The sequence below is a fragment of the Saccostrea echinata genome, unplaced genomic scaffold (assembly GCF_033153115.1).
Source record: "Saccostrea echinata isolate AGI-Se365-2 ecotype Australia unplaced genomic scaffold, CSIRO_AGI_Sech_v1 ptg000052l, whole genome shotgun sequence".
Classification (NCBI taxonomy): Eukaryota; Metazoa; Mollusca; class Bivalvia; order Ostreida; family Ostreidae; genus Saccostrea; species Saccostrea echinata.
Window position 1 is genome coordinate 7048783 of NW_026889801.1, and position 25418 is coordinate 7074200.

General features: G+C 32.4%; 2 protein-coding genes across 3 annotated transcripts; both read right to left on the reverse strand.

Moving 5' to 3' along the window:
- Window positions 1–1515: 1515 nt before the first annotated feature.
- LOC133204069 (uncharacterized) lies at window positions 1516–14113 on the reverse strand. 2 transcript variants are annotated; one of them, XM_061339847.1, is made up of 10 exons: window positions 14056–14113; window positions 12670–12903; window positions 12493–12580; window positions 11971–12113; window positions 8938–9055; window positions 8442–8590; window positions 7679–7729; window positions 4003–4065; window positions 3587–3653; window positions 1516–2071 (listed from the first exon to the last, which is right to left on the reverse strand). In XM_061339847.1, the coding sequence occupies exons 1-10, from the start codon at window positions 14102–14104 to the stop codon at window positions 1621–1623; spliced, it is 1413 nt and encodes a 470-aa protein (XP_061195831.1). In that variant the 5' UTR covers window positions 14105–14113; the 3' UTR covers window positions 1516–1620. The 2 variants fall into 2 exon arrangements, with proteins under 2 accessions (XP_061195831.1, XP_061195830.1); XM_061339846.1 differs by having other exon boundaries at window positions 12670–12906.
- Window positions 14114–22088: 7975 nt separating this feature from the next.
- Window positions 22089–24025, reverse strand: LOC133204314 (uncharacterized). Its single transcript, XM_061340040.1, has 3 exons — window positions 23717–24025; window positions 23234–23327; window positions 22089–22273 (listed from the first exon to the last, which is right to left on the reverse strand). The coding sequence occupies exons 1-3, from the start codon at window positions 24023–24025 to the stop codon at window positions 22089–22091; spliced, it is 588 nt and encodes a 195-aa protein (XP_061196024.1).
- Window positions 24026–25418: the final 1393 nt, after the last annotated feature.

The window sequence follows — 25418 nt, forward strand, 5'->3', positions numbered from 1 at the left end:
CTTTTATGTTTGTTATCAATCAGGGGTTATTCCAACGAAGCAATAAAAAAGACATCTCATTTCCTCATGTGCACATTCTAACACAACCACAAATAGATCGGCCGCTGCTGCGGCCGGTAATTACATTCCTCAGTTTTAGTTGATATAAAACTACTGAAATTAAAATGCAATCTTTAGTTCCAATGATTTTTAAAATAGCGATATATAAACATGTTTTGCTCGATATATATGGTTATTTTCCTTAAAACTTTTTAAATAAATTTTTACCCTCCTTGGTGCCTTAATGCTTCATTTTCAAAATGACTCAGCTTTTCTCTTGAACTACTTAGGAAGTGCGGTTTGTTTTAAAACCGCAAAGGACATAAACATCCTTGACCTGTTAATTTTCTTAACAAACAATGCACTTTTTTGATCATTGTGGGTATTTTTTTTAGCTCAAAAACATTAGTTTAGTTGTTTTTTTTTTTTTTTTTTTTTTTTTTTTGTTGTTGTTGTTGTTGTTGTTGTTGTTGTTTTTTGTTTTTTTTTGCTCATCATTTATTTACCGAATATCTAGTGTGTTACTCTGATTTGTGTATCCAAACCCACGTTGTGCATATCTAATTAGATTGAAAAAAAAACATTAAATCTTCCGATGTATGAAGATATTTATTAATTAATTAATGAAAGAAATGATAAATGTAAAAATGCCCTTTTATTTATCTATCGGCTATACTTCTACCTACAGGTGTTAAGCTACTCTTTATAATGTAACCATGCTCTTATTATACACATATGACAAACAAAGTATGAGCTGCTTTGAATTGAATTCTTGATAATGCTCTATAGAGCAACGTTGTGACATTCATTTATTTATTATATCTGTGTGAAAATGTTGAAGACTTTCAATATAATTACAAAAAATGGCAACTGTAAAATAAAGAAAGTACTTAAGATAATGCAGGTACTTTTAATGATGGTAAAGTAGAATAATACAAATACATTCAATGCGGGGGGGTTGCATTATTGGTCAACAATCTAAAACTAAAATGATATAAAAATGTGCACGATATGTACCATGGATCAATTGTATACCTACTTATGAGAGTTTGGAATTACCCATGAATCACTTTGTCTGATACATCAAAATAACCTAAGGGTTGAGTGTAGGCGGGCACAATAGAGGATACAGAAGAAAACACTGTAGTCAAAATAAACATTGAAGATATAACTAACTTCTCAAACTCTTTGGTTTGACCTTCGATTTTCATCACTTGATGAAAAATAAAACATTCTTAATTGAAATAAACTAGTGAACAAAAATAATTGACTATGCATATACAGTTTTCAGTTTATGAATATTCCGAAGTTATTTGCTTCGGTGCCTTTTTCTCCGATAAGACCTCTACGTAAGAAACATATATCCGATCTTTTAATCGTGTAAAGCAATCTGGTTATGGACCTTTTGATCTAAAAAAAGAGGGGGGTTTGTTATTAATAACTTTTGCAGATGAAATATACAAAAAAAACGAATATGTATAGGAAAGCCGTAGGATAGTTTTTATTTTCATTCTTCACATCCAATCTTTCCTCATACAGGCGCAAAAACTATCAGTATTCAAAATACATGCAAACTCTAAATCACGGTGGAAAATCATCGTTTAGCTCTTTATTTCTTTCTGTATCTATGGTCTCAGGTAGGTTTATTGTTTCAGCAGTCTCTGATTGTAAAATGTCTGATTCTGATTCAAGATGATTATCAATTGTATCATCTACTAAATCAATATAAGGAGAATCGTTTACATAATCATTAGGTTCTTTTTTGCTATGTACTACATCTAGATATGTTCCATCTGCATTGTTAAGATCTGTATATGGCCCATCCTCATCTGTAAGACTCAGAGTGAAAGGATTTACTTCTGGTCCGGGCAAATGTTCATAACCCTCGTCTTGTTCCTCTACGATTTCATAATCGGGATCGAAATACGGACCATCTGGATAGGTCAATTTTATTTCGTATGGAGAATCTTTTGACTTTGGAATACTTGGGAGGCGCATTAATTCTTTCCGTCTTTTTCTCAATGTTATTGCTCTGTATGATTTTGAAAAAAATCTATATAAATAGAGTTTCTGAATTGAGGAACATAAGTTTAAATCAGAACAATTATTCTAAAGAATATATCAATACTATGTACTAACTAACAGACTTGTGTGTCAAAGTGATGTACATTTATATAGATCCATGTTTGAATTCATACAAATAAAAGCGAAAAATTAAAAACAGTTCACAAAAGTTGACGAGGTAATAAAATTTTGAAAGTGGAATTTCGATACTTCCGTCCATCATTTCTAGAAAGTTCCACTTTCAAATGTAACAATTATATACTCTCAGAATCAATCATGTTAACTTCACCAGCAATTCTTTTGTCAAAGATATAGAAATAAAAACACACACAATGTCCTCCTGAATGTATGTGTTTCAAAAATTGATTTTCATTGCTTTGTACATGAAAAAAAAAACATGTTAAATCTAATTATAATTATAATTATGCAATGAAGAACACTTGTGTGCATTAAAAACAGGTTGTCATTGTTGTGGTTAGATACCATGTGTTTTTAAGAAATAAAAAAAACAGTAAATAACACAATCAAAAACAAAAGTCCCATGGGCCCTAACGCTCGCCTGAATCACTTTGCCTTGTTGTTCTCCATCAGAGGTTTTTTTCTTCAAATTTGCCATTTATGTTCATAAATATTTCGACTCCGTATTGTGACGCAAAGTTTCCACGTAAATTTTATTTTTTCTGGCTCATTGGTTCTCCAGAAGAAGATTTTTAAATGACGCAATTAATTTGGAAGGAATTTTTTTAACACCCCCCCCCCCGGAAAGAGGGCATGGCCGTTCAGTTCAACAAATTGCAATTCTTTTCATTAAAAAAACTTCACGCAACGTTTCGTTGAAATTGGACAAGTGGTTTTTGAGAAGTTCAAATGTGAAAAGTTTGCAACAACAACACGACGAGAAACAACGGACAAATTTTATCAGACAATTCCACTTAAACCTGCGGTTCGTGTTTGCTAAAAAGCTTTAAGTATAAATTAGAAAGTCCAGAAAAAAATGATGCTGGAAAAAGAGTAAAGGTCTCATATAAAGCTTTTCTAAAAGATGCAACGTTCACGGTAGCTCAGTCGGTAGAGCGCTCGCTCCGTGATCGGGAGGTTGTGAGATCGAATCTCGGTCGCGACAGACCTAAGTCGATTAAAAAAATGGGTAGCAACTGTTCGTTTACCATGCACTCGGCACTTTGAAGTGAAAGTTGCGGGTCCTTCGGATGAGACCTTAAAAACCGAGGTCCAGTGTCACGGCAGGCGTTGGCACGATAAAGATCCCTAACTGCTCAATGGCACTTAGTGCCGAGTAAAGGTAAAAATTTGAAGCCCTTCACAGGTATATGGTGACGTCTCTATATGAGTGAAGAATTCTCGAATGGGACGTAAAACAACATACAATCAATCAATCAATCTAAAACATGCAACATCTGAATTTGTATATTTTTTCTTGAAATTTGATTTAATTAAACTTCGAAAAAAATTTCAGGACACAAACCTTATTTTGTAAATGCTGATTGCAAAGCTGACAGCAAATATTAATGCAACAGCAAATCCCACCACAACTGAAACATGCATAAATCGTAACAATATGATTACATATAAATAAAGTGATAAACATGAAATGCTTTACATGGCTTTGCAATAAATTTCTTTGTTTTAATCTCTGACATATTTTCTTTTTAACAATATTTTTTCAGCAAAAACACGTAGAATAGGACGAAATTTATAAAGTCTGTGACATAATATTACAGTTTTAAAATTGTATGAAAATTGAAGAGCAGGAAAACATTCCCTAAAAATATTAAACATGAAAATCTATGCATATTGAACAGGAAATAATTTTCTTTTGGAAATCCTACCTCAAAGCTTTATGTTAAAAAAGACAATATAGCCTAATCAGAGTCAACTTACGAAAAATTGCTGTTTGAGACACATCAGAGTTTGTTTCTGGACTTTCTGCAGGTATTTTAGTATCTAAATAATAAAATAGCTTTATCAAGCATACTAGTAGGTTTTCAGAGAACAAAACAGAATGTAATCAGTTGTTACGTGATAGCACATGACTTTTTAAATTTACAAGTATTGAAAATGTACTTATTTGGAAAAATATTGCAAATATTTGCAATGAAACTAATTCAAAACAGGTGGGAAAATTTTTCCTAAAATTCACTTTTTAATATTTTTTTTTTATTTTGTTCTATGATAATTTTTTTAGTGTAATATGAAAGATTGCCCATATAGTTTGAAATATAGCCTATCTGACTCCTGTAGGAAGAGGTCAAAATGAGACATTCGACATTTTGGAGAATGTGCATTTTTGAAAAATTAACTTTGGATATATTACAAATATATGTGATGTTATTTATCAATTAAAGCAATATATTTTTTGTTATATTGTTATATCGACGACGTTTTATCAATTAACAATATTCTTTTCATTCCTACATTGATTCATTGTATCCCCTTGAACTTGGAATAAAAGATACCACAATTCTGACAAATCTGTTTCATTTTTGGATATTGTAATATATTGTAATATATCACTTTATTTTGTACGTAATATTGTGCGGTCGTCCAGTTCTCATACTTGTTAAATCTATGTTCATCATGTGCCTGCCAGAAAAGTTGTTCGTTTACGATTTTATCGAAAATAATATGTCAGTTTATCTTGATACGATTGTAGTCACAGCTATTATCTTCATATTTTACCTGTTATTGCTTCATGTAAAGTCGTAGGATTTATAATATCAGGGATAAGAGGGTGGATTTTACATTTCATGTTTTGGTAGCCATCATACTTTACTCGTCACTTCCGGTTTAGTGACATATTTACTATAGTAATCTATGATTCAAGTTAGGAATATTGGATCAGATTCTACATTTTAATTTGAGTTGTTGTGCATTTTGAGGCTATAAGTAGTTTTTTATTGTCAGCATTAACTTTATTATCAGTCAGCTTAATCAGAACTATATTTGTTTACGCTATCGTTGGTAGTTACGATATTCATACGCTACATTGTTCAGTACCTATTGTACAGCCTAGGGATGTTTTATAAACATTGAAGGTATTAATTTATTCGTCTAGTCAAGTTTATTTTATGTATTCTATTTCCAGTTGTTAATTTTACACTGTTATATTTGTTACGATATTGTACGGCAGCTTGTGTGGCAAAAGTAGTTCTGTGTGGGAACTTGTGTGGGAACTCAGCTTTCCGTACAAGCTGTTGATTGGTTATAAGCAAGCGCGTACTACGTAACGACAGATTTCAGCTAGTTGTACGGCGGCAACATTTAAAAAGATAAAGAAGAAAACAAAGACGGTGAGATACTTATAATGTAAATTACACGTAATTAGCCTAGTTAGAAATCTCCTCCCACACTGGACGATCTAAACTTGTGTTTCTGAAGAATCAGCCATGTTTTCTTATGTTGTTATTTGTGTATTGCCTATATTGTTATGATAATGAAATGCTGTACGTACAATAAATGATAAGTGTGACTGGTCATTCATCTTAAGTATTATTCCACCAAGTATCTACAAAGAGAGGAGCCTGGTCTATTTTACATGAGAGCAAATTAAATTGGTGCATCCTGGTAAATAGATGATTTATTTAGATGATGAAGCAATGACCTGTATACATGCTGAGGATTCAGAAATACTAGCCACCCCTTGGGTAGCTTACAATATTTTACTAGAAAAAAAAAAACGTTAATGATAACCTAACAACAAAACTCCATCATATACGTGATGCCTATTTTTTTCTATCAACTTCCCTTATTTATGAAGAAATATACCATTATCACCTGCATATGGAGTTTATGTTGAATCCATACAAGAGCATACTCTACATACGAACATTTCTAAAATGAGACAAGCTATCGACAAATCAGTTGATGAAACAAAGACATCAACATTTTCTTTTAATGTCAACAATTCGCAAATTCTATTGTTGATACAATGACTTTGTAAGCAAATACAGTCTTTTATTAAGTCGAATACAAATCGTCAGGTCATTATTTTATCACTGAATTGTCTACGGATTTTTCCGTTTGCCCGATCATGACAAGGAGCACAAGAAGGGTGGCACCCGGTCGACAGGGGATGCTTACTCACCTATGGCACCTGATTCCACCTCTAATGTTTTTCAGAGGTCCGTTTGCTCTGTTGCCAGTTTTATTGTTTTAAGCGACATTTGATCTTGATTACTGTTCGTTATCTTCAAAATTCATTACTAATATTCAGTACAATATATTGACACGGTTAAATATTGGTATACACTTGGATGCAAAAATAGAATTCACAATTTTCATGTAAATATGCTACACTTCAAGATATCTTAAAAGAAAATATATGATTCAAATGTTACAAAATCAACAGAATGATTGAAATGGAACCGTCAAAATGAGAAAAATATTGAATATGAAGTTTTCGATATTTGGAGATTTAAAATTTCAAAGCCAGACATTTAAAGAATCAGTAGACAAGGTAAACTATTTGACCATTGACCACTAACTATGACCTTGAATTTTATTGTACTTAAAGAGTGAAAACTCATACATAGATAGATGGTTCGCATATGACAATTTATCTTTTTAAATGAAATATCTGGAGATAACGAACAGTATTTATGTTCAAAAGTCCATTAAAATACACATTCTACATGTAGGCTCCCAAATGCCCAATATATGGGATTCTCAATTTTTTCTTTTTTGCAAAATAAAGCATTTACATTTTTTTTTTTTTTTTTTTTTTTTTTTAAGATTATTATTATTAACAGAATTGTCATTTTATTCTCTTTTTTGCGTCTTTTAGAAGACATAAGTATGAAATTATTTCGGGTGGGTTTTATACATCCTTGAAATTAACGACAAAATTGATTGATTGATTGATTGATGGAATGATTGTGTGTTGTTTAACGTCCCATTCGAGAAATTTTCACTAATATAGAGACGTCACCGTACGCCAATGAAAGCTTCAAATTTTGACCTATAATCGGCAATCAGCGACTTTGAGCGGTAAGGATTTATCGTGCCAACGCCCACCGTGACACAAAACTTCTGGTTTTTAAGGTCTCATCCGAGAGGACCATGACTTCTAGTGCCGGGTGCTTCGCGAAGGAACAGTCACTACCTATGTTTACGTCTTACGTCGGCGCGGCGAACGAGAACCGAACCCGGGCATCCCGATCACTAAGCGAGTGCCCTACCATTAGGCTACCGTGAGCAGTCGTCAAAATTAAAATTAAAGGAATTTTCTTTTATCTCTTTGTGGTTTCAATTCTGGGGTGTCATAGAAACCATATTAACAACATTAATTTCACTTTAATTTTTAAAGGATAAATGTATTAACGGGAAAAATCATACAGCTAATTATTTTTGAAAGATTCGCAAATTGCTCAAATATCGTGAAAGACGCTTATTTTGATTGTAACGTATAAGATCAATGTATTACAATCCCAATTATTTATTTATTTATTTATAATTATTATTATCGTTATTTTAATTTTTTTCTCCTGCAAATAGAACCCGATTCTTTTAGGCAAATAAGATGAATTTAAGATTAATATAGGATAAATTAAATTGATACCTGTTATATTTTCCAGCGGTGCAGGGAATTCCGAATAAAAGTATTTGACACCTACAAAAGTAACAGAGGAGAACAATTTTAAATTTAAATATGAAGAAAACAATCAGTAAACATACATAAAAAGCCGATGAAACAATACAAATTGTGAGCACAGCAAACATGGACCTCTGATAGCATGGAGTGGTAAGCATTCCCTGTCGACCAGTCAAAACTGCAGTGTGTTCTTTGTCATGATTGAGTAAACGGAGAAATTAGTATTTAATTCAGTATGAAAATAATGGCCTAACAGTTTGTATGAAAGACGTCGGTCTACATTCCATCTAACGACATACTGCAGCTGTATTTACAAATAAGGTCATTGTATCAACCATAGTTAATGCAAAATGTTTTAAAACTTTCAATGAGATTTTTGAAACCTTTGTATCGTCAACTTGTTTGTCAGAATCTTGCCTCAGTTTAGAAATTATTTTTACGAACAACATGCTCTTGGAATTGAAGCAACTATAGACATTAATCCCGTACACTGTATGTAGGCAAAAATGGTTTATTTCTACATAAAAGAGGGGAAATGAGGAGAGAAAAGTTGACGTAATCACCTTGGACATAAAGTTTAGATGTTAGTTTTCATCTAAATCTTTCTCCAGTAAAACATTCAGATATGAAGCAGATGTGTAAGACATTGTGTTGTCTTTTATTTCGAGTTAAATGAGATGTATCGGGGAAAAAAAACTTAATATAAAACCTTGTCATAAAGAATACTTACAAAGACTAGCATTTTGTTGAATCTGTGCAGGAAGAAGAGACAAAAACCTGTTAGCCATGGTTATTTTATCTTTGACGACACAAGTAGATCTTGTTTTGTCACTGTCTTGTACCCTTGATATCACACAATGCCCAATACGCTGTTTTATTCTAAATTTACATAAGAGAACAAGAAGTGTTTAAGCACTTACTCATTTAGGCGGATTAATTTCAAATTTGATATTCTTTTGAATATTAACGCTGAGAATTTTAATCAAATTCAAACTTTAAAAAAATCAGCCTTTAGAAGAAGCCTGAAAATAGAAAAGACAGTCTTCTAAATGGTAAAAAAATAATTAATTACAGAAATAAGCATATATTTCTATTGCAGTGTCCTTCAGTATTTGTTACTTTAATATTCGAATGGAACAACTCCACACAAACACTTAAGACAATAAATACTGTTTATCTTTTAAACATTTATTTTTTGTCATTTAAGATGTATTTTGAATAAATACCGGCATAATTCATCTCCTGTTGCATTCATGATGAACTGACTGTAACAAGGGATAGCAAAGTTAATCACCACAAAAGAATCACCTATCACACTGGGATCTCGACATGGTGAAAGAATGCCTGCAATGCAGAATATTTCAATTAAATTTTTGATAGAACATTCGAAGATATTTAAGCTTGTTCTGCTTGTGCCTCATTTTAAATAATAGATTGTCCTTTTTAGATTATGATGAATAGATTGGTCTATATGTTTTTGGTCGAATTATGGTTGTAAATGATTTATATAGTGTACTAGGGTTGATCAAAAAGTTTGTGGAATTTCTCTCTAAAATTTTATTGTGACGTGATCAAAGCAAACAAAAGACATATCTATAAAATAGAGTCATTATGCAACAATACTGGAAACTTTCACAACATTCCAATAACTATTAAGGTAACACAAGCTTTCTTAACTTAGACAGTTGTAAAATCTGGGGGAGACGTTGACGTAACGTCAAGTCAGGTATGTAACGTCACATTCTTGGAGCATCTCACTCTCTCGTTCAAATCTACTTAGAAATTTTACAGTGCACTGCATTCTTCTCTCCATTTCTGCCTTCGAGGGAAGCCTGGGTACCCATCTCGCACTTTCTTCATATTACGATTATTTAGACAAAATACGTTTTGTCTTTCATATGATTTTCCAATTTCAGTAGCAATGTCAATCAAAGTGCATTGGCGGTCCACGTCCATAAACGCTCTAAATTAGTCTTCGAGGAAAGAACGCCCTTGTAATAAGCTGCTGGACATTTCGTCATCAAAAGTTCTATTTTCCTTAAATTGCTTAGGCCACATGAAAACCGGTTGCTTACTTTACTTTTCTTCTTCCTGTATCATTACTCTATGCAACGGAGTCAGAGTGTATCTGAGATTTTCACAAAACGTATTACAGTGGCGCGTTTATCCGGGCGTCATTTATCCGGACGCTTCATCATCCGGACGATATTTTTTGGGAACCAATTTTTTCCATGATATTTTGTCTCATTAATCCGGAAATTCGCGTTTCGTATCCGGACGGTCGATTTCTACTACAAAAACGTAATAGTTCATTGAAAAATGACTCGTTTATCCGGACGGTAATTTTTCAAGAAACGTCTTTTTTCACACTTATTTTGCAGTAGTGTTAATTGTTTTTAAAACATTGGCCATGCAGTGAGTTTGAAGGCGGTTACCTGTGACCTACAGACAATATTGATATTATGATATGCTCATGACCTTTTATGATTTTAATAAAAGAAAAAAAATAGCGTCTATAATTAGCGTGTGTTTACCCCCAATTAAATCACACGTTTTTTATGAAGCTCGAAGAATTTAGCTTACACTGCACATGAATTAAACAATAATGCGTTCAAAATAATATTGCTAACCGTATATACATCGGTAAATTCATAAGAATTTTAGAAGAGTTGCAAATAAAATGAAATAAACATTACGAGCGATTTCGTAATGCTGTTTATTATGATGATTGCGATAGTTTAAAAACGTAAAAAGTATTTGAAACGCCTTTTTACCCACAAGACAGTTTAGAAAGGTACATTTATATAAATGAAGAAATATCTTTCTTTTGAATGTACTATGTCTATGAACATACATTACTATAGAAAAGAAATATATAACGTTCAGAAGTTGATTACGTTTTTCAAGGTATTGTTTCACGATCGAAATTCAAACTTAAGAGTCTGTAAAAAAAAATGTTGATTATTATGAAGATGACTTGTGTTTTTAATACTTTCATTGATTGCGCGTGTTGAAGTTACATGTACCTTGCAGTGTTCAGTTAATTTTATAGTAACCCTGTTTAATGAATATACGGTGAATATACGGGATTAGTTTATATTTGAACATTTTCAATGATGATGCTGAACAGTTCTTTCATATCATATGAGCTTCAATAATTATAATATATGGCGAAATAAAACAACAGTAGATCAAAATTTGCTCAGCCCATGAAGTTACATAACAAAGAGAAGGCGGAAAAATTTCCTGTGTTTAAAGAGGATGTCTCAGCATAAAATTGCCTATCCATATTTTATTGTATTAATTACATTTTAATATATTTTCATTTTAATTAATTACTTCTTTTAAAACTATAAACTAAAAATAATAAACCAAGTTTCTTTCCCTTGCCGTCAATGTGCATATATAATCAGACTTGGAAAATGTTGTTGTTGTTTTTTTGTTTTTTGTTTTTGTTTTTGTTTTTTTTTTTTTTTTGGAGAAGTGAGTCAATTATCCGGACGATTCATTTATCCGGATGATTTCGTTGGGGATAGAGGCGTCCGGATAAACGAGGCGCCACTGTAAATGAATGAATTTCGACACTGTCATCATAATCAGAAATCATCAATAAAATCACTAAATATCCAGTAAAATCAACGAAACTTTCATACAAAGATTTATAAAAGTTCAAGAAATCGCTATTATGATAACATTTTCTTTTTATATGAAACTAAGCGCATTTTTTTCACGGTGAGTATCAAGAATAGAAATAATAATGGACAAAAAAATGTCTCCCCCGCATTTTCAACCGTCCGTTTCTATGGCAAATGCCGTTACTATCATGAATTTTTTAAATATTTTTTTATTAAGAAAATTCAGCAAGCCTTTATATTTCCACCTTTAATATTCATTCACTTCCATTAAAAAATAAATAAAATATAAAAAAAAAGATTCCACTAACTCTTGGATCAACCCTCGTATATCAAATCTGTAAGAAATCAAGAAATTATTGATTTCTTTGATATTCAAATATCGCTCTTTCTACATTCTCCGTTATAAATCTATTCACATTCTTTTCAATTTAAAGGACATTTTTTAAATATTTTGAAGGAAAAAAATATGCGGATGAAAATTTTGATTTTATTTACATGAAATTGACTTCTTTGTTTACTAACATTAGAAATGAACTTCCCTTTAAACTTTCATTTAGAGATGGACTTTTCTTTACATGTAACTAGCGTTCAGAGAAAAGAGAGTAAACTTTCTTGTTAACTTACATTGAGAGATGGACTTCCCAGTTAACTTTTCTAAAGTGCCCTTTATTTGAAGAGCAATAGATCGCCATGTAATCTGGGGACAATTTACACCAGTGCGATTTTCGATATTCTTCTTCAAACACGAGACTAGGTTTAATATATTGCTGGAAAATATGCATATCACATTAATGCAATGTTAAACGGTTGTTTGTGTAGTGCACAGGAACAATAGTGTTAAAATGATCACATTTAAATTTCTGGTCGAGAATTACATTACTCTTTAAAGACGTTTCCTTATATACATTCAAATTATTATGCACTACCTGTTTTCTTCAAATTAGCAATGCACGTACAAAAGCCTGAATTCCTACAGACTATCACAACAATTGAATGATTTTGATTTGTTACTCTGTTACTCTGTTACTCTGATATTTTTATTAGATTATGTTTGATTAGAATTTGACTCAATGTAAAATATATTTATTTGTGTACGTGTAAATGAAGCTATTTCACTGTCTTATTGTTTATGTATAAAGCGCTGACCTACAGTATTCACTATCACTTGTGATACCAGAAACACATTGGCTACTTATTTCCTTGGTATAAAAAGACTGATTAAGACACGGTGTTTCTGAAAAAAAAAAGACAAAAAAGATCCTTACATTTTACAACTCAAGTAACATTAAACAGTTTTATCATCTTAGTGCAAATTATACTGACCACATATTTCCACCCCACAGAGTTCCCAGCGGACATTCGAGTCATTGGTGAAACACCATGGCTCTTCTCTGTCGAAATTTCTACAGTAGTTTTCTTGTGCAATGCTAAAAACATCATAACCGTGTTCATGTGGGGTCTGTGCATCCCATCTTTGACACGGTCTGCCAGTTTCTGTTATGTTCTTGGTTCCTTGATATAACACTCCTGGCAGTCGACAGTCAGTTGCGATAGATTCTGCTTTAATTGTTTAAAGAATAAAACTGTCTTAGCAAAAAAAAAATATCGTTTAACATTATGTTTTAATGTCCCTAATCTTTTTAAAAATTCATAATAGAATAACACAAAGACGTCGATTTTTCTCAACTTTAACAAATATTCTTCCAAAATCCTAAATTAACATTTGCTTTTTGTACATTTTTTTCTTGCGGTTAAAGTTTTAAGTGCTGCATGTACATGTAGGAAATTGACACAGTCCTAGCCTCGTATGATAAAGTGTATTTGCGCAAGTATTTCTTGTATAAACATCTCTTTCCTATGCACAGTCTGTCACTTGTATTTTTTTTACCCTCACTGTGCTCTAATAGAATGAATGGTTATTATGATCAGAATTTATTCATGCTTGTACTTATTATAGAGTAATAAGTGATAAAAATTCATAGGATTTCTTTTCCTTTTAGAATTCAACTTAGATTTTAAAATCTTTTCTTTATGAAAAATATATAAACTGATATTCTTAAATCGGGGAAGTATGAAAGTTGAATTAACATATACTTTAATATTTATTATATATGGAAAAATAAAATCGAGAAATGGTAATTGACTTCAAAGCACGAAATGTTAAACTCAAACTAGCATTTATGTCGTTAACTTTATAAATAATTGGAGATACTTAAAGGATCCCATGGGATTATTATTTCCACAAGTAAAACAGATAAGTGTTTGTTTTTGGAATATACGTGTATATCAATTAGTTTTTTTCCCTTTAGCCTAGGAATCTAGGACCAAAAGAAAGGGAAAAAAATACAAAAGCAATCGACGAAAAAATGATGGTAATACATATGATGGCAATACATGCAATAGTAATTATATTAATTATTATCATTATTATTCATAATCAAAGTTATTTTAAATGATTAAACAAACAATTACTAGTAATTAAAACTAAAAAATATAACATACAAAACTATTTCAGGCAACTGTGTTGATTATCATCGTAAATCGAGGACTTTCATATCATACATTAGATATTTCCTTTTCTAATAATATATGGTGTGACTTTTTAAAAATTGAGTAAGAATTAGCCTTTCAACATTAAGATTACCTATGGAGAAAGTTTTATAAACAGGATATAAAGTTATTAGCTGTTATACTGACAAGTTAAATTACCTGTAACGGAATAAAAAAAGATTCCAATGAGCAAGCAAAAAATCGTCATTTCAGTTTTGTTACACTGTAGCTGATCACCAACAAAAGGAAGAGAAATTAATAAGCTGAGCATGATTAATACAGCAGGTCATTTCCTTTTTTGTAAGCATGTATAATGATGAAAAAAGGAGTCATGTTAGTGATCTATTAATATTTCCTCACCAATGTATGGGGATCCGGCTGATGACGGATCCATGATGCATCACATTTTAAAACTTTAAAACCCGCCATAGACCTATACATGAAAAGATATTCCCGATGTCCTCCAGAGCGGGGAAAATGAGCAAATTTTTTAAAGATAATTTAATGAAAGTTCGATAATGATGTAGATACCGTTATTAGGAAATAGATAAGTAGTGACTAGGAACAGAAGACGGAGATCATCATCTTGGGAATTGCGACATCTGGCAAGAAGACTTAGAACATCAAAGTAAGTGGGTAAACTTTCTTTGGCTGGATTACGAATGGATAAAAGGGAGACGCTAAAGATCATGAGAAGGACAGAAAGAAGCAGGAGAAGAAGGAAGATATCTTAACCATCAATACAAATGTTACAAGAACTGCCGAGGTTTACACAACTCATATGGGAACGTCTGAGAGTCGTGTGGAGAAGGGGTCAGTTAGCTAATAGTCGGCACCAAGCTGAGGGGTGTTTGATTGCAAAAGAGGAAAATTCGAAGACACTCAAGCAGTTTTGTACCTTGTTACTGTTGTATTTTTATAGGAAGATTTTTCTAGTATTTTGGCAAAGAAGATGCCATCATATATGCTAACCAACAGATACATATATAGAAATTGCTGTGCAGAAAAGAGTACCAGGTATTTCAGAATGAGTAGAATACACAAATGCTCTAACACAAATCATAGAGGAGGCAAAAGAGATGAAATAGAACTAGCCAATGATAATAGTTATATGCCTTATAAGCTAGTTTAACAACATACATTACAGCGCTATCATATACCAGTGCTGAAGAGTTACTTCGACAGGCTGCAGTTAAAGTTCCCCACTCAGGACTTCACAACATCGTGGTAACGCCTAGAGACTGGAATTGTCAAAGACTATAAAATTTCAATAATTTTGTTCTTTGCAGCCATGAACATGAGCTTCAATTGTCATTGACATGAATCGTCGAGGAGTTGAAGGTCACCGAGTTCAGACAGTTCCTGAAGCTATGAGAGGCAAGACTGAATATCAAAACTGACAGAAAGTGATCAGCCAAGCAGACACGCCGGAGGCATGGATAAATTGTGGGAAGTGTAGGAATAGCCAGGCAAGGATTAAGAGTAATATCAACGGTAAGATGGTGTACATCGTCCGACGTGGACAAGCATTTGGTATAGAAGGAGGTTTGAAAAATGGAGGAACATATAAGAATAGTAAGGGCAGTCAGCATAAAGAGGCAGGTAACTGCGAAGGAGCTCGACAGAAGAAGGTTATTTAGAATGATATATCGACCACAGAACCCCAGAGACTGCAAAGCCAGCTTATGATCGTTTATGATATGTTGCCTAACTCCAACCAATGTGGTAACATGTGGCGTGAGGGACGACTCAAACTGCAACCTTTGTGGTAGGCCAGCCAACCTCGAACACTTTTTGTCTTCATGTCCAGTAGCTCTGACAGATGGAAGATACAAATAGAGACATTATAAGGTTATAAACCTTGCTTGCACGTCGTTTTTAAGGACGTGCTGGAAAAACAAGAAAGGAATTTAAGAACAAAGGAGGTCGTTAATTTGTCAACTTCGTAAGGGCCTGTAAGCAGAATCCTTTTGGCGGAGTGGAAGGAGTCGAACAATTTGGTTCCGCTAGCGACTGGCAGTTGCTAGCAGATCTTAAAGGTGGTAAGTAGTTCCCGCAGGATGTAGCAGTAACCAAACAGATTCATGATATTGTTATTTGTTATCCCTCGTCTCGGCTGGTTATTCTGCTAAAAATTACAGTACCGTGGGAGGAGAGAATTGTGGAAGCCCAGGAGTGACCTCGATCAAGAACCAAGATATGGTTGCAGACGGTCACCATCAGCGAGGCCTGATAGTAAGGTGACTTCCTGTTGAAGTTGGATGCCGTCGATGTGTGGGATAATCAATGTGGAGGACTTCGAGGGTCATTGGAGTAACAGGCACTGAGACGGTAACTCATCAGACGTCTGGGTAGATAAGCAGAAATGGCATCCACTTTGGTATTAAAGAAGCGTGAGATTGATTGATTGTATGTTGTTTTACGTCCCATTCGAGAATTTTCACTCATATGGAGACGTCACCATATACCGGTGAAAGGCTTCAAATTTTTACCTTTACTCGGCACTCGGGGCCGGTGAGCAGAAAGGGATCTTGATCGTGCCAACGCCTGCCGTGACACGGGGCCTCGGTTTTCAAGATCTCATCCGAAGGACCGGCAATTTTCAATTCAAGGTGCCGAGCGCATGGCGAAGGAACAGTTGCTTTCCATTTTTTGTCGACTTAGGTCAGTCGCGGCCGAGATTCGAACTCACGACCTCCCGATCACGGAGCGAGCGCTCTACCGACTGAGCTACCGTGAACGATGAAGAAGCGTGAGAAGAAAAGTGGAAATTTCAACACTAGAGATTATTTGTGTTTGTGTATAAACATCGCGGCTAGGATAAGGCTGTCCGTAAAATATCAAACTGTTCCAACTGTGACTTCTCTGAACGACCTAGATATGACGTCATAATAGCATATGACGTCAAGTCACTGCATACTTGAGTTGATTGGACTGGGTCATGACATTTACATTACTTCAAAATAACATGTAGAATGTTTCATTCAAGTGTCGGGATTGTTTTCTAAAGCCCCAGTGTGTTGTTATAATGTTGAAAGTTTGCAATTTAATATCGTTATTCCTTTGCCTTTTGTCCAATATGCACATATTCAAATAACAAAAAAATGAATGAGAAACGCTTCCCTCAAAGGTCTGTTGACAGAGTTAGAATTTAGGAGTGGTGTATATATTTGACTGGCACAAATGATTAATATGGATAACTTTAAGATATTCTGTCTGAATCTACAAGAGAAGCATGTCCTCTAACTGAATTTTGCTTGGGGGTTGTATGTAATTTATCCTATTGTGTATAAATTGCGATAAAGAGTGGAAAATGTCCCATCTTTTGTGGGTAAGTTAAATTTCTCTGAAATATTTTCCTAAAAAGTAAAATTCAGACTTGTCCCCAGCACTTTATATATACGAGAGATCACGAGGAATTGACTTATGTAACAAACTTTTCACAATAATTATGTTCTGCACTTGTGCCGATGCGAACTTTGTGCAACATTTAAGAATTCATAAATGTCCGTCACGTGATCAACAAAGTCAAGTAACATCACAAAAATGCTTTAATATAAGATGCCTGATTAAACTCATATCACAAAATACTTACAAATTCATTCACATATAACATATTGGAATTAAAATCTAGCTCAAAGAAATGCATATTTCTAATGCATTTTAAGCCTTCGGACAGCCTTAACATAGCTGCAATTCTGATTCAGTGTGTTTAAGGAGGTTCGATCCTGCAATCAAAAGTAATGAGAATTTTTTATCAAGTATATTTTTAGAATTTATACACATAGCTTAGTTAAAAATCAAAACAAAAAATGGGGGTAAATGCGCTTCTTTTGGTGCTACAGAGCATTTAGTTTGACCTTTTTGCACTGTAAGTATGTCTTTCACATAAATCAATTTTTAAAAGTTTTCCTCCAATATTTTTTTTTATTCAAATAGATTATGGGAACAAACACAATCTTATTTCATCTTGAATAGACACATTGAAATTTGTGACAACGAAAAAAATTTCAAATTACTCCGCATGTTCAATTAATTGACCTTTTTGCACTCAAAAAATTTCATTTTTTGCCATTAAAAATTTAACAAGCAAAAATATCATTTGAAAGTAATGACATTTTACTGAATTTAAGAAGAATGTTTAAAAGTATCTTATATATTCAGAAAATAAAATAAAAAGTGGGGGTCTGTGATGTTAATTTTTAGGTATAACTAAAATAGTGCTAATTTTAAGCTTAAAATAGGGATATTTTTTTCTTGATTTTCACAATATATTTGCTATATTTATCAAATATGATGATAGAATTCATGACAGTTTATTTATTATATAATTTAAGACCAGTATAAAACAGTTCACTGCACAAAATAACTTTGTGTGCAGACTGCATGTAAAAATAGGAACCCAAACTTCACATCCTTTAAATACTTCGAAAGAGAAAAAAATGATCATTTTCTTCTAAAAAACCTTCCACCACAAAATATAGTTCCTCACTTAATGCTTTTGGTATGGAATTTAATCCTGGAGTTTTAACTGAATATAGTTTAATTGGCATTGTAGAATCCAAAATTATTGTAAGAATTAAAACTTTAAGCAGAATTTTTGAAATATAGGTTAAGATATAAATCTGCTCAAAAGCTCAGGAGCGAACCTCGTTAAGCTTAGTTTTCAAGATAGAAGTGCGAAGAGCCGAATCGTTCCGGGTTGGGACTTGATCCCCCCCAGCCGGCGCATCTCTATAGGTTTATGAACAGCGCCGAAAAAAAATGAAGGAGGATCCACCTGATTTCGGGACCATGATGCATCATATTTCATGAAGATATATAAATGTTTATATATATGTAATATTTTTTTTTCTGATAAACCGAATAGCATATGTTTTCTGTATAACTTTTAAACAATATTCAATTTATCATGATTTTGAATAGATCTTTGCAGTTCTTGTTACATCAACATTTGTCAGTATCCTGGCTCGGTTTATAAAGGTACTCTTTTTTAAAGTTAATTTAAAATTGTGTATCCTTTCAATATAAATAAAGTTAGGAACTTTGAAAGAGATGCAGCAATTGTTATATCTTAAGTTTGAAAGTTAAAGTATTTTAATAGCGTGGAAAATTATTCAAAAATATATTTAAAACAATTCCGAGTGTTTGAGATCGTGTAGTACGTGCAATGAACATTTACATTGGTTTTTTTTTTTTTAATTATAACGGTTATTTTCCTATTAACTATGATAACTACAAATTAGAAAGACTGAACAAGCTGGTCGTAAAAAACTTGTTTCTGAAACATGAGAATTTTAAGTATCCTATGCTTTTAAATTTTAGAGGGCCATAAAAGGGAAAATATATAGACAAATTATTGTTGAAAATAAACTATAAAGGAAACATATTTATTTATCAAAATGATAACAAAATTTTTAATTTAATGACAATATTTGTTACCTCTTTTCAAAATATAAAATTTATATCCCCTCGCGGCTTGGATAAGCTGTCCATAAAATTTCATAATGTACCAACTGTAGTTACTTCTCTGAACTACCGAGATATGACGTCATAATAGCATATGACGTCAAGTCTCTACAAATTTGAGCTGAAAAGATTGGGAAAGTGTAATTACTTTACATTGATTTCCTTTCATACGACATGAAGACTTACATTAATGTTGAATTAAGATATCTAGATTTGTTGTTTTAAGCTTCGATGTGCTGTTATGAATGTGAAAATATTTGCAATATATTTTTGATCTTCCTTTTGCCTGTCTGACATACAACGTCTTCACAATGACTAAACATAAACTGGTAAATGTCCATTGTTTCATGTTAGTACATAGAATAGGAATTTATAGATCGTGTATATATTAGATAAGCACATGTGTTTATTTAAAAAAAAGGAGATATCTATAACAGACTTGCTGGGGTATTGTATGTAGAAAAGCCTATTTTGAATAAATTGCGATGAAAGTGGAACATACCCTCGTGTGTGGGTAAGTTGAAGTTCTCATGAAAAAATTACTTTAAAAGTAGAATTCAAACTTGACCCTAGCACTTGACTTATGTAACAAAATGTCACAATAATATGCGTTTATCACTTGTGCCGATGCGATTTTTGTGCAAAATTGAGGAAAATTATGTGTCTGTCATGTGAGCAACGAAGTCCTGTGACATGACAAATACATGTATGCTTTATTATAAAACCTGATAAAAACTCTCCTCGCATATTGGCTGTACATGTGTGGACGGCGAACAAAACGTGACTTAACATACATGTATACATAGTATACAAATTGAAATCAAAACCTTGCTCGAAATAAAAAAAACTATATTTCTAATGCATATTAAGCTTTTGGATAGCCTGAACATAGCTGCGCTTGATGATATTTTAAATTTGCTTGAAAGGGAAAAAATAAAGACAAGGTATTGTTGAAGATAAGGAAACATGGTCATTTCATCAATTTAATACATGTAAATATTTCTTACACCAGAAATCCAATTTTTTCTCATGATATTTGGTACTTCTCCTCAAAGTACAAGCATTTAATAATGATAAATTGAAAAAAAAAATGACCTTCCGAATGAATTAAAAGGTTTTTTACATTCATGCGAATTTTTCCAGAAAATAGTCAAATGGTCTTTATAATCTTTTTCTAAATGCTACCAGTATTTTTCCTATAGATTAAGGTTTGATTAATTGATTTTCCTCGTTTGGGGCATTTATATAAAACAATTTCTCATCAGTCATGCTTCTTTTGTTAGTACTGAAAATCAATGTTGTAATTAACTACCATGTAGTTTTATTTGAAATTGTACACCTTTTAAAATTCGACTCCAATCTTCTTATCAAAGAATGTTAGTATGAATAATGATTTCAGTTTTCTTTCTTTTGTTACAAGTCATAGAATTCAATAAAAGTTGTTATGCACTTCAGGAAAATGATTTAATTAGCCAAATAATTCATAACGTGCTTTATATTACAATATCATCAATTCTTTGCTTCCTGTCAATTTCAAAATCGGAACGATGAAAACATTACTAAGCTGCATTACATGCAATTATGTGCAAAAAAATTATGCCTTAAACACATGCCTTCATATAACAAGGGTCTTTTAAGAGACTGATATGGAATAAACTAAAGCATGCATAACGAAACAATTCTTTCCATTCATGGAAATGACATTATTTTATTTTAATGATCTACTGGGTCAGGAAGTAGAGTGGGTTAAGTGTTTTATCCATCAGATGATGGGTAGAACCTTTGGTGCCCATTTATCGAAATTGTCACTATCATATTAACTCTTGCACTTTTCCTACTATTGTGTAGTTGATGTGATTATATGTGTAATGAGGACTTTAAGACAGGTATTGTGTAAAAGTCGAGCAATATTATGTTTAACTTTTTGATGAGATCTAAAATTTGTATTCGTTATATTAACGTTAAAAATTGAAAAAAGTCTTTCATCATTTGTCAAAAAACCTTGGCCAGATAAAATGCATTCGATGCCAGTTGCAAAAAAAATTAAAATACAAAACGGCACACTTTTAGATTTTAAATATCTGTAGAATTCATTTTTATGACATACAATATTATATTTGTATACAATGCTTAAAAGCTATATAAGTCATCCCTATCTCCACCATCAAATAGGTAGAGTTTTACTCGCATGTAACACCAGCGTCCTCAAAATGATAACAATTATGGCTTCCTATTGGGGAATGTGTACACAAACGAATATGAGACTCCGATCCGGAGCACTTTACCCCGTCTAACCAGATAGGGCCATCACCTTCCCCAAAATAGGCAGAGGTTCTTGGAGTGGCAATACTGAAAGCAAATAAATAAATAAATAAATAAATAAATAAACGTAAGTGAAAACTATTTATAACAAGACAGAAAAATGAAATATATAGTTGTTTTCTTTACTTAACTTACCCAGTATACCCAATCAGCTGGCAGACAACACGAGCTTCTGTCTCTGTCCAGGAGTCATCACAAATGGTTCCCCATGTATTGTTAATGTATATCTCAACCCTGCCTTCGTTTGGTGAATTTCCATTTTGTAACCGTATCGGACCTTGATAATGAATATTGAACAACTTGTTTTAAGTGTTTTATGCCCATAGCATGCTCATGAAATAAATCAAGATTTAATAATTATTGTACATTTGAAAACACATAAAAATTTCGCCAGTGAAAACTTATATACCCAGATCTTCACAGATCAAAGATAGGGGTGTCCATTTTCCTCCTGGTGTGCATTGTGTTGTGTTCCCTTGACCTACTGCAATGTAGTTCTCTTGACAGCCATACGTTACAGAAGGAGGAGAATAGGTTTGACTTACAATGATTCCATTTTCCAGGAAAGGAACAGATTCTGAACATTCTACAGAGAAACAATATAGCTCAAAACCCAGCTGGAAGGTGCACAATGATTAACAATATGGGCAAATAACAATTATGGTACATATATACGGCATGGAATATTTGTATGTGTGAAGTTTCTTACAAACCCGCAATAGAATCTAGCATTGATCCATGTGTGGATTTGTTGTGATGAAACACAGTCGACCGCACAAAGCAAAACATTGCTATAAATGTACTTCTGAAGTAAAGTTTTAGCGTTAATTATTTATTTGTTCATAAAGTGTGAAAACTTGTTTAGAATTGTTAAAAAAAGGAATGTTGAATATAAAAATTGTACAATTTTGTATTTATTTGCACATTGCATACAAGAAACTACATTTTAATCCTAATCTGAGAAGTCAACTGAAGGTCACTGCTGTTCAATGTGTTGTAGACCGAGCTTTAAACGCGTGCCAGATGTATCCATGAATTGCGAACAACTCAAACTCGCAAACCAGTAACTTAAAAATGTTCTATACAACAGGAATCCATCCTGAATAACCAGAATTAATCACCGTGGACCGGTTTTCAATGGGAAATTCTCGGGAAAAAAATCATGTACATGGTGGTTTGCCAACCTTAAGCGAAATGGCTGTAGATTTCTATATTTTGGAAAAAAATATAATTTCATTAAAAGAAAATGTTAAATCTATGAAAACATAGTGTTTTTATTGTCATCACTGGGTTGAGATGGTTTCCGTCATTGTAGGAAACTTTTATGACGTGTTTATATACAAGTTAGAAACCGTCATATCCTCATATATCAATAATGATATTAAAACACACTTCATTTGTTTTCAGATAATACTTTAATAGAAGTTGAAGTTTTAAAAATTTGTCCAGTAATATAAAATGTATAAGCTTAGGTACAGTGTTCATACAGTCTTAAAGTCAGTTTTATTAGATTTTCAAAATTTCCTTGAAAAAGAAAATGGCCTACCTGTAGCAATACAGAAGTTCTTTGATGACGACGTAGAAATACAGGTTGAATAACTATTACACGGTGTTTTTCCACACAAAGTTCTGTTTTTATCCTACAAGTATATCATACAATCAACAATCAGCTCTCAACAATCATACAATCCACTCTAGACGTTTGGATATATTTTTCTTCAAAAATGATTCTTTCTTGATTATGTTCTCTTTTTTATGTAATCTTTTAACACGTAAAAATAGTATAAAATTTGTCTCAGATATCAAATAATTTCGGATAAAGATTTTACATGTCTTGCATTTATGTGATTGATCAATGCGCATCATTTTCAAGTTTTACGTAGAAACATATACATAAGAACATGTAATGCTATAACTGAAATCGTAAAAGTAATATTTTGATAGTTAAAACCTGTTGGTAGGCCTTTTTCACTGAAAAATTTAATACTCATTCTATGCAAATAAAAATAGAAAGAAGTTGCCTACGTACATCTGCTGTTACTTCCTCAAAAATATAGTTATCATAGTCCACAAACGGTATTGAAGAATTTCCTCCAACATTAAGCAATTCACACTCCAGAGTTTCTCGATTGTAATTGACAGACAAGCACGAATGTTGTTGTTGGCAATGTTTTAAACAGAGTTGTAAGCCCACTTTTCTGATAATTCTGATAGCAGTCACAGAAAGTTTCTTTCCAACAACCCTTTGTCCATTGAAGCTGACACAAGGATCGCTAGACTGAACTAAACTAAATGTTGCTAAGAAGAAGAAATATGTTAAGTAATTAATCATATTCATCGTTTCCTAGAATGGCATACTGGACCTCTCTTTTCGAATTCTACTAAATCTATCTACTTCCTTCAAGTTATTTTATAAAATTGTTACATGTGCACTTTTAATTGTCGAGCACTTGATATCAGCATTTCAAAATTTATAAGGTTTCATTTTCAAAGGATTTTATCGATTTTAGTTATTCTAGAATTTCTTTCATAATTACTGAAAAAAGGGATAATTCGTTCTCACAAATATCCATTTTCTTCACAAGTCTTGAATTTCTTAATCAATTGGACCATAGAACTTGAGCAATGATTAAAGGTCTCAGATTTCCATTTCATTTGCTAAGGTATTAATTAACTGTTAGTGTTATTTAAATATTAATAGAAAAAAGTATTAAAGCTCCTGTCATTCTATAAAATTTTCGTCATGAGTGTCTAGGGGGTGATCAGACTAAGGCTAGGGGTTAATTTACTGTGGACTCCAAGAAAAAAACAGGTGTTTTGGAAGCAAAGCCAATAGAAGGAACGGAGCATGTTTAATTTAAGAACCTGATTCCATTACAGTATTTTGAATCAAATAATTATCTACGAATTCCACTTGTTAGTGAAAACCACAACATATATAGACAAAAAATCTTTAACTGCAGGTCAACAGCTATCCAATGTTCGGGGGAAAGCTACATCAACTAAATACCAAATTTAACAATATTAATTTTGATTTGATTTTGTCTACTACTAAAACTTAGTTTAACGCTTAATATTAATGCACGTTTTCTCTTTCTCGTTTCTGTTTGTACCGATTTAGATAGTAAGATGGATATATACCCACATAAGTAAACACAAAGAAAAATTGTTTTTATAATTTTGTGGATTAAACTGGTTCAACAAACCTCATATACATTGTACAATCGATGTATAAGAAATAAGACATAAACACAGACAATATGTGAATCTTTAAAAATAAAGAAAGGATGCTATGTGTTAAATCAATCATCATCACCTTAGTAAGCCAAACAATATCATCAATATGCTTACGAGATTTATACGTATATAACTATATGTTAATCATAATGGTAAGCGTACAAACATTGCTGGAATATTTACATATTAGAAGTTTATTATCTGTTTACAAAATTCTGATTATTTTCTGTTGAAAAATAATCTGCGTTAAATACGACTAGTAGTTTCCTCAATAACAAGATGCCGACCAATCTAATGTGTACAAGCTAGAGTTATAGCCCTTGTCATGTTGCAAATGTTTGCAGAAAATCATTCATTGGATCTTACACTATTAGATCTTACACTATTGGATTTAACACTATGGTTACGTATGATAATAACGAAAAATTGCTCATGCTTAATTTTTTGGTACATTTACATGGAAATAACGGTCGTAGAATTTTCATAGATTATAG

What these genes read in the sequence shown, in the direction of transcription:
- LOC133204069 (XM_061339846.1), bottom strand. Translation starts at nt 14,104, where the DNA reads ATGACGATTTTTTGCTTGCTCATTGGAATCTTTTTTTATTCCGTTACA. An exon ending in AGTGATAGTGAATACTGTAG is followed by an intron (nt 12,114 to 12,492) that starts GTCAGCGCTTTA and finishes CATATTTTCCAG; the next exon opens with CAATATATTAAACCTAGTCT. An exon ending in GTCTCAAACAGCAATTTTTC is followed by an intron (nt 3,654 to 4,002) that starts GTAAGTTGACTC and finishes TGCATGTTTCAG; the next exon opens with TTGTGGTGGGATTTGCTGTT.
- LOC133204314 (XM_061340040.1), bottom strand. Translation starts at nt 24,025, where the DNA reads ATGAATATGATTAATTACTTAACATATTTCTTCTTCTTAGCAACATTT. An exon ending in TTGAGGAAGTAACAGCAGAT is followed by an intron (nt 23,328 to 23,716) that starts GTACGTAGGCAA and finishes ATATACTTGTAG; the next exon opens with GATAAAAACAGAACTTTGTG. An exon ending in GAACTTCTGTATTGCTACAG is followed by an intron (nt 22,274 to 23,233) that starts GTAGGCCATTTT and finishes GTTTCTCTGTAG; the next exon opens with AATGTTCAGAATCTGTTCCT.